The 10,000-nt window shown below is 42.7% G+C and overlaps 2 protein-coding genes across 3 annotated transcripts in view; both read left to right on the forward strand.

Moving 5' to 3' along the window:
- The window catches only part of tgfbr2l (transforming growth factor beta receptor-like), a 6,382-nt gene extending 2,352 nt beyond the window's left edge, over positions 1-4,030 (forward strand). The window contains exons 3-8 of one of the 2 annotated variants that reach the window (XR_004213862.1): positions 174-931; positions 1,684-1,821; positions 1,923-2,064; positions 2,342-2,469; positions 2,547-3,612; positions 3,644-4,030. Coding sequence is in view for 1 of the 2 variants with exons in the window: in XM_031877243.1 (XP_031733103.1) it covers positions 174-931; positions 1,684-1,821; positions 1,923-2,064; positions 2,342-2,469; positions 2,547-2,849 (1,469 nt within the window). In the remaining variant the exon portion in view is untranslated. Of the gene's footprint in view, positions 1-173; positions 932-1,683; positions 1,822-1,922; positions 2,065-2,341; positions 2,470-2,546 lie in introns of both variants that reach the window. The other variant, XM_031877243.1, reaches the window with a different exon arrangement.
- A 2,740-nt stretch (positions 4,031-6,770) lies between these two features.
- Positions 6,771-10,000, forward strand: part of lmln (leishmanolysin-like (metallopeptidase M8 family)) — a 7,541-nt gene continuing 4,311 nt past the window's right edge. The window contains exons 1-5 of the mRNA XM_031877233.1: positions 6,771-7,088; positions 7,493-7,593; positions 7,661-7,691; positions 8,212-8,294; positions 9,015-9,132. Of these exons, the coding sequence (XP_031733093.1) occupies positions 6,975-7,088; positions 7,493-7,593; positions 7,661-7,691; positions 8,212-8,294; positions 9,015-9,132 (447 nt within the window). The 5' untranslated portion in view covers positions 6,771-6,974. The remainder of the gene's footprint in view (positions 7,089-7,492; positions 7,594-7,660; positions 7,692-8,211; positions 8,295-9,014; positions 9,133-10,000) is intronic.

Consider the following 10,000-nt stretch of genomic DNA (forward strand, 5'->3'; position numbering starts at 1 on the left):
GGGGGGATGGATGGAAGGAGGGATGGATGGATGGACAGATGGATGGATGGATGGATGGAGGGAGGGAGGGATGGATGGATGGATGGATGGAGGGATGGATGGAGGGCTGGATGGATGGATAAAAGGATGAGTATATTTTTCATGTAGATATGGTCTCATCTCTGCTCCTGCAGGGTTCTCTAAGCTGCAGAGTAAAGACGTGATCCCGGTGGTCGTGGTTAGTTTGGTGCCTCCTATCCTTGTTGCCATAGTTGCCACGGCAGCCTTCTACTTCTACCGGACTCACCATCCAGACAAACCGGGTCCTCCTGCTCGCCCGGCCTGGCCCACCAAACACAGCCCAGAGCGCTACCAGGCATTCGACCTGCACTGTGGGGGTCTGGGGGCTCGGGGAGAGGGCGGAGGAGGAGGTGGTTTGATTGGTCCTGGAGCCGAGAGGGCGGAATCTAATGGCAAGGTGCTGTCTCTCGACGATGACATCATCAGTGACATGACAGACTGGCATTGCCGGCTGAATGAACCACTGCCGATCAAGCTGGAGGTGCTGGTGGGGAAGGGGCGCTTTGCTGAAGTGTGGAGGGCGTGCCTGCTGCAGGGCAAGAAGGGCGGAGTTAACAGCTACGAAACGGTGGCGGTGAAGGTGTTTCCAGCGGTGGAGTACGCCTCGTGGAGAAACGAGTGCTCCATCTTTTCTGACCCCAAGCTGGAACACGACAACGTGGTTCGATTCCTCGCCGCCGAAGGGAGGGGCCTGCCCGGCCACGCCCTCAGAAAGTACTGGCTGGTTTTGGCCTATCACAGCCTCGGGAACCTGCAGGACTTCCTCACAGCGAACACACTGAGCTGGGAGGAGCTTGTTGCCATGGCTACCAGCATTGCCAGAGGGTTAGCTCATTTGCATAGCGACACGACACCCAGTGGGATACCAAAGGTGAGTTACCTTCCATATGATCTCTTCACGTTAACTAAACTAAACTAACATCAATATAGATCTGCCCACGTCTTTGTGACATATTTGCTAGCTGCAACATAATTTACCAACAAGGTATATCAGCCTTACGTTGCTCGAGAGGTGAAACTCAGGACAAAAAAGAAAATGTGCAAACCTGCTGCCACAGACTGTTTATAAGAAGTGGACGTAGTCGTCCTGACGTCTCTCATTGGTTTGTGGACTGATGTTTAAAAGCCTCAAGGCCGTCGCCATCTTGCATTTTTTTTTGCAACCAGTAAACAGGAAGTGACCATATCTGGACTGAGGAGGAGTCACGTAGTGACGCCGTATACGTCTCTGGTAGAGACCTGTCAATCACTGTGTAGCCCCGCCCTAAAGCATCCCCTGCTTTATGGTCTGTTTGACTCTAAATGGACCATAATGTACTAAATGAACATCATGCTGTATTGAAGACTTGAAACTAGAGATTGAGACCATAAACTCATGTTTACAATGTTTACTGAGGTAATATATCAAGTCTTACCCGTCACTGTTAACATCTGTAGCAGCCACCTAGTGTCCAAAGTAGGCCGCCATCTACAGACAGAGAGAAGTAGAGTCATTTTCTCATAGACTTCTATACAACCAGAGGAGTCGCCCCCTGGTGGACACTAGAGAGAATGCAGCTTTAACACATGAAGCAGACATGAAGAAGTTGCCGCTGGGCTGCTGTTTTGTTTGTGTTGCTGTAGGTGCCGGTGGCCCATCGGGACCTGAAGAGCAGTAACATTGTGGTAAAGAGCAGGAAGGAATGCGCCCTGTGTGACTTTGGTCTAGCCTTGAGACTGGACCTCTCCCTCACCGTCGATGACTATGCCAACAGTGGACAGGTAAACTACAAGTTTAGTTGTTAAGCAGTGTTTGAATATGTCATGAAGCAGAACTCTATTGCTTTGGTCGTCATTTGAATGGACTTTCCGATATCATCCAGGTGGGGACAGCTCGCTACATGGCTCCTGAGGTACTTGAGTCCAGAGTGAACCTGGAGGACCTTGAGGCCTTTAAACAGATGGATGTTTACTCCATGGCTCTGGTCCACTGGGAGATGGCCTCCCGCTGCCATGCCATCGGAGGTAGGTACTGTGTTCTCTACCTATTCAGGTACTCTGTACTCTACCTGTTCAGGTACTCTGTTCTCTACCTGTTCATGTACTCTGTTCTCTACCTGTTCAGGTACAGTTGGGTTAAGTAAGACTTTTGGGGCAAACACAACAGGATTCGGGACTGTCCTGAATTTACAATTTACTGATACTGAACAGAGTACCTGAGCAGGTAGTGAGCAGGTTATCCTTGAATGTTGAAACACATCCTGTGACCGTAATGTGTGAGTATCTGTGTGTGTCGGTGCAGAAGTGAAGAGCTACGAGCCGGCGTTTGGCTCTCAGGTGTGTGAGCAGCCTTGTGTGGACAGCATGAGAGACCTGGTGCTGAGGGACCGAGGACGGCCGCACATCCCGTCAGCATGGACGCAGCACCAGGTCAGAGTTCAGACTCTGAAAGGACAATGTTTGTTTGTGATGTCCTGCTGTCTGACTTGCCATCCTCTCTCCTCCAGGGGATGGGGGTCTTCTGCTCCACCGTCACTGAGTGCTGGGATCACGACCCTGAGGCCCGACTGACGGCTCACTGCGTGGTGGAGCGCTTCAATGTGCTGCAGCAGGAACAGGAGGAGGAGGAGGAAGAGGAGGAACCGATGCGAGACGGAGACAGAGAAAAGGACTCAGAGACACCAGATAATAACCAGAGTCCCTCTCAGTCTTCCTCCCCTCCCCCCCTCCAGACTCCCCAGCCAGACTCAAAGACAGGTGGCTCGGAGGTTTCCCATGATTCCCTGCTTCACACTAGCTCTGCGGTGTGAGTGGTGGACCTTCCCACGCTATGAGCTCTCCATCCTCCTGCTACTGGCTGCGTTTACACTGTGATCTGTTGTTTTAACACCAGCTGTTACTGTAACTGCAGCAGCTGATAGTGAAGAGACTGATACGTGGCTAAAAATGTCCTTAATCAACAACAGGAAGGCTGGGAAGATGAAGGCTAATGCTAACATGTAATAGGAACAGGAAGGATCATGCTAACAGGTGATGGGAACAGGAAGGCTAATGCTAACAGGTGATCAACAGATGATGGGAATAGGAAGGCTAATGCTAACAGGTAACAGGAAGGCTAATGCGAACAGGTGATGGGAACAGTAAGGATCATGCTAACAGGTTATCAACGGGTGATGGGAACAGGAAGGCTAATGCTAACAGGTAATAGGAACAGGAAGGCTAATGCTAACAGGTAATAGGAACAGGAAGGCTAATGCTAACAGCTAATAGGAACAGGAAGGCTAATGCTAACAGGTAATATGAACAGGAAGGATCATGCTAACAGGTGATAGGAACAGGAAGGATCATGCTAACAGGTAATAGGAACAGGAAGGATCATGCTAACAGGTGATAGGAACAGGAAGGATAATGCTAGCAGGTGATAGGAACAGGAAGGATCATGCTAACAGGTAATAGGAACAGGAAGGATCATGCTAACAGGTAATAGGAACAGGAAGGATCATGCTAACAGGTGATAGGAACAGGAAGGATCATGCTAACAGGTAATAGGAACAGGAAGGATCATGCTAACAGGTAATAGGAACAGGAAGGATCATGCTAACAGAAAATAGGAACAGGAAGGATCATGCTAACAGGTGATCAACAGGTGATGTCACCTCTGAGGAGTTCAGTCACAGTTCTGCTGGCAGAGATACAAACTGTTTAGTTGTATGAACATGTTTCATGTTGTGGGAGCTGGTCTCCGTTGTGTTATATTCTTTAATACTGTGATTATCTTCTCTATTATCTACTCGTATGAATAAACAAGAGAGAGTTCTTTCCAAAAACACACATTATATAAATAAATCTCCCCATGTACTTATTATTATAAATATTATTAATATGAACACTGAAGGATCCAGAGAGTAAATAAATAGAGAAAACCACTAAAGGAAAGAACCACAGCATCTCTACACTATGTTGTTTGTTTTGTAATAAAGTTTATATGTCATTGATTTATGATGATTGATTCTGTCTCTAAGTGCTTTAGTATTATTATTATTATTCTATATTATTATTATTAATAATTTTATGCAAAAAATGCTTGACATTTTATAAATGTTAAAGTATTTTTTCTTGTCAGATTCAGTGAATAAAAAGTGAAGAGATTAAAACATCAGATAGTAATAATTAAGAGATTTAAGTATTACAAAAACAATTATGTTTTCTCAACTTCTACTTCAGTAAAAGTACTAATACTACAGTGTAGAAGTACGTTGTTACAGGTAAAAGTACTGCATTTAGAATCATATTTTAAGTAAAAGTATTAGAATCAAAATAAACTTAAAATACGGAAAGTAAAAGTACTAATAATGCAAAATAATATTTATGATTGTATTATAATTATTGATGCATTAATATGATAAAGGTGGAGCTCATTTTAATGACTTTATTTACTGCCTGGTAGATAAATGAAATATATTTCATGTTTATATGTTGAATCTTTTAGTGGCAGATTTAAATAAATCATTTGACAGTGAAGCTATGGCTAGCTGTTTCCCTCTGTTTCCAGTCTTTATGCTAAGCTAGGCTAACCATCTCCTCCTGCTTCATATCTTTCTGTACAAACATGCGAGTAAATATATATATATAAAGCGAAGAAGTGTCAAATAATTATTTTAACGTATGAAACGGGGGAAACTTAACGATTTACAACAATCCCTCAGCATCCATCGTGGCTTTTTACATGTTTGTCCTCAACAATCATAAAAACATGAATTTTACAACGTCAGAAACTAAAAACAATGAAAGAGAAGTTGAAAACAACCAAAACTCTAAGGTGATGTTTTTGGGGTTTGGGATTCAAACTTATTTGAATAAGTCCAGAGAACCACAACAGAGAGGAACGCCTCGTTAGTATGTCCAGCTGCTGAGAGCTGAATATACCAACGAAGAAGAATCTGCTCACACAGCTTTAAAGACTCACTGTGACACACACACACACACACACACTCACACACACACACACTCACACACACACTCACACACACACACACACTCACACACGCGCACGTAGTCGTCGTGACGTCTCTCGTTGGTTTGTTGTTTTGAAGACTCAAATTCGTCGTTTTGGTCGTCGCAATCTTGTTTTATTTGCATCCAGTGAACAGGAAGTGACCATATGTGGACTGAGGAGGAGTGACGTAGAGACTCTGGTAGAGACCTGTCAATCACTGTGTAGCCCCGCCCTAAAGCATCCCCTGCTTTATGGTCTGTGTGACTCTAAATGGACCATAATGTACTAAATGAACATCATGCTGTATTGAAGAAGACTTGAAACTAGAGATTGAGACCATAAACTCATGTTTACAATGTTTACTGAGGTAATAAATCAAGAGAGAAGTAGAGTCATTTTCTCATAGACTTCTATACAACCAGAGGAGTCGCCCCCTGGTGGACACTAGAGAGAATGCAGCTTTAACACATGAAGCTTTGGATTCACCTGAGGTTTGTCTCCTGGTCATTAAACGTAGAACTCTTCATCAGTGTGACTTTAACTTCTCTCACTGAGGATAAACAGGATGTTCACAAACTCAATTTAAACTTCAGAGTAAAGTTTAAGATCAAAGGATGAAGATGATCAGACAGACAGAGAAACCTTTCATCAACCAATCTCATCATCTGGTCTCTCAGTGCAGTTCTGTGGGAACCAGAGGAGGAAGTATTCAGCTGTTTACTGCAGTCAAGGTACAAATACTGTGAAAGGTTCTGCATTCAGAACCTGACTGGAGTTATACGTATATATATATCTATACAGTATATATACTGTATAGATATATATAAAGTATATAAATCAGTAAAATGTTCTGTGTCAGTGTTTTACTATTTATATCTGAAGTTTCTGCACAAAGTATTTACCTCTGAGATGTAGAGGAGGAGAATTAGAAAGTACTCAAGTAAAGTACAAGAACCTTGAATTCTGACTTAAGTACAAACTTAGTTATCATTCTACTATATTAAGCCAATAATTAATTAGGTTTAAATTATTTATTATGCTTTTCATAGTATACAATAATCCATAACAGCTACACACCTTTAACCAACTCTACTCTTATAATATAATACACACGTGTCACTCTAATAACAATCTCTTTATTTGTTTGTTTATTTATCATATTTTACTGTAAATGTTCATATTTTTAATTATCTTTTTTACTATTGTTCTATGTTTATTCTCACTCACCAATCACCTGATAACTGTTCTATGAACATGTTATATTTGGATTCTTTAGCTACAACAGAAGATTTGAGTGATGGGCGTATATCATGAATGTATTGATTCTTTATTTTCATATAGTAAGTTTACAAGCGTGTGTTTTTACAAAGAGTTTGAAATGTATTTTTAAAAAACTCTTAAATGCTGAACCAACAAAAAGGCCATAAAACTAGTGATGTCATGCATTACCTGTGATGTCATGTATTACCTGTGATTTTGCTATTTTTATGCTTTTATTTCTTTCTATATTGTTTATGGCATATTAGTTGAAATGTTGAATAAAACAAATAAAAACAAACTCAAGAAGTGAATGTTATCAAGTATTATTTCAAAATCTTAGACTATTTTATTTTACTTTACTTTATTTTATTTTATTTTATTTTAGACGTCCTCATCCACACTCCAGACCAGTTGGTGGCGGTAATGCACTAATTCAGTGTTTGCCAACCGCCAAAGAAGAAGAAGAAGAAGAAGAAGAAGAAGAAGAAGCATTCCACCGTTTAACCGGCCGGCGTCTTCTTCTCCTCAAATTTAACCGTTGGCTGTTTTGGGTTTTTTTTGGCGGGATTGCGCTGATGTTCTGATGATGTTCTGATTCAGCCTGATGAGCGATGAATGAAACCAGCAGCGAGTGGACCGGACCGGCGGAGGTTCTGTTGACTTCGAGCCTCCGAGGAGGATGGAGGAGCCGAGGAGGCTCAGCGGGTCCTGGTTCCTCGGTCGTGTCCTCGTCCTCTCCGTCCTGGCTGTGCTCGTGAGCTGTCACGGCACGTGCAAACACCGAGCCGAGGAGGTGAGAACCCGAATGTTGATGCTACACTAACTAGCCAAAGTTAAGAGAACCTATTTGTTTTTGTGCTACATGTCAAGCTAGCCACCTAGCTAAATGAGATTATATAAAGATGGCGCTTTTATTTTGAAAGAGACCTAAGCGGAAGTGTTCTTTTTTTTGTTGTTGATAGGGAAACACAAGCTAAAAGTTAATTTTTTATATATATATATATATATTTTTAAATGACTGTTTTTAAAACATATATTGTTGGTGAAGACATGTATAGCATAAGATATCATTTGATAGACCAGATATAAGTGAGAGAGGAATAACTGTACCTTTGTATCTGTTGAGTAGCTAGTATTTACCTGACAGCTGTTTCTATTATTTCGTCTACACACCTGTAAACCGCTGCTCTCTGTCAGGTCCATCACGTGTACCTGAAGCCTGAGCGGCTGACGAAGAGGAGCTCACCTGAAGACCTCCAGCTGAAGATCAAGATCATCTACGACCACAGCGTGGACCGGTCAGTACCGCAGAACCTCACGCTTGTCTCTGAGCCGTGCTGAGGCTCATCTGTTCTCTCTTTACAGGCTTGCTGCAGACAAGAGGAGGCTGGTGAAGGTGAGTTCAGGAAGTCAGTCAGCAAACACTGCCAGCTAGTGGACATGACTGTAAACAATGTGGTGTTTTAAATATGAGAAGAGCAGCATTCTGGGTAATATTAATAAACTAGAGACTCATCTAAACTGTACGGAGGACTTCACAGCTGGAATCTGTATGGAGACACGTGAGTTCAACTTAAACAGTTTAATGATGCAACTAATAGATATCAAGACACCTTTTAGTGTTTCAAGTCTTCTGAAATGTTATGTTTAAATATGCAAATTAGGTATTATCTAATGGTGAATTAAGAAGAAATCTAAAGACGCAAATAGAGAATGAAATTAAGAAAATGGACCAAAATCTCTGAATGGACCAGTTAAAACATGTTTTAGTAATGAGTAAATTAGATTTTGAGAGCCAACTTGTTTGTATTTCAGGTCCATCGTATGTTGACTCCCTCTCTCTGCTCTAGTCACGATGTACATCAGTACATCGTGACATCACTGCGTCAGACCCAAACAGTGTGTTTCCTCCTCAGGAGAAGCTGTTTCCTCAGGCCATCGACTACCTGCAGAGAGCCTTCAGTGTGCGGCGTAGAGTCGGTCCTGTGCTGCTCAGCAGGTCTGTGAACCATCCACCAGTCTCACCCTCTGAACTACAGACCACCCGTCTCACCCTCTGAACTACATACGACCAGTCTCACCTTCTGAACTACAGACCACCCGTCTCACCCTCTGAACTACAGACCACCCGTCTCACCTTCTGAACTACAGACCACCCGTCTCACCCTCTGAACTACAGACCACCAGTCTCACCCTCTGAACTACATACGACCAGTCTCACCCTCTGAACTACATACGACCCGTCTCACCCTCTGAACTACAGACCACCCGTCTCACCCTCTGAACTACAGACCACCCGTCTCACCCTCTGAACTACATACGACCCGTCTCACCCTCTGAACTACAGATGACCCGTCTCACATGACTCTAAATATAAAATGTACTCTGTGAGAGTATTTTAGATAGGCTGAGGTGTGTTTCTTTTGTAGTGTTGTTGTGTATTTGTGTACCTCAGACAAACTCCATTCAATCCTTAATTTACATGCTAATACATTATTTAATCACTCTACGAAGAAAGATTTACAATAAGAATACAAACCTGGACACTCAGATGTTAATATTTAAACTTTGTGGAGAAGTGGATGTTAAGAACCATTTAGAATCCTGTAGTTGCTCTGATATTTAAGGTGCAAGGCCTCTAATGATGAGACGGTGTATTTATCCTCTAACTACGCTGAAGAGTTCATTAAAGTCAGTGTTGTGGTCTCTGTCGTCTCAGACAATGTTCCACCAACCAGTACCTGAGGAAGAGAGATGACCCGCATCGCTACTGCCAGGACGCCTGTGCAGACGTCACCCGGTGCGGCCCCGTCGTGGTTCCACAGCACCACCTGCAGGTCAGGAAGGGCCACTATGCGTAATAAATAAGTAACCTTTGAAAAATCAAATTACAAGTTATTTTAACTGAAGCATAACAATTAGTTTGACTAAATATTCATTATTTTATTTTTGTGCCCTCTTGTGGCCAATGGTTGCTTTAATGTCATGTCATGGTACATGTTCTGTATCATTTGGTTTCATTTGTATCGATATCTTTTCTAGAGCAGATGTCACAAAATGCTACACAATTTAGACTCATACAGAGACAATAGAAATACCCACGCACAGCATATTGTAAAGAACAGAAGGAGACCTAGGATTGATCCCTGTGGGACACCATAGGACAGGAGGGACATTTCCTCTGCATGGTATGACCGGACTCACTCTCTTTTTAAAGTTTTCCATGAGCAGAAGTTGGGGACAGTACCTGTAACTTTACTTTGATACCACTGTGGTCGAGGTTCTGACCGAGCTGAGCCGATACTAGAAGTTGTAGTTAAAACACTGCAGGCCTCTGATTGGTCACAGACAATCATGACTAGCACATCTTGAGCAATATTTTAATTTACACTAAGTACACCACGCTGTGCACTAAGTACACCACGCTGTGCACTAAGTACATCACACTGTACACCACGCTGTGCACTAAGTACACCACGCTGTACACTAAGTACATCACTGTTCACCACGCTGTACACTAAGTACATCACGCTGTACACTAAGTACATCACGCTGTACATTAAGTACATCACACTGTACACCATGCTGTACACTAAGTACATCACGCTGTACACTAAGTACATCACACTGTGCACTAAGTACATCACGCTGTACATCACGCTGTACACTAAGTACACCACACTGTACACTAAGTACATCACGCTG

Source organism: Anarrhichthys ocellatus, unplaced genomic scaffold, assembly GCF_004355925.1.
Source record: "Anarrhichthys ocellatus isolate YVR2014 unplaced genomic scaffold, GSC_Weel_1.0 scaffold130, whole genome shotgun sequence".
In the NCBI taxonomy this organism is placed as follows: Eukaryota; Metazoa; Chordata; class Actinopteri; order Perciformes; family Anarhichadidae; genus Anarrhichthys; species Anarrhichthys ocellatus.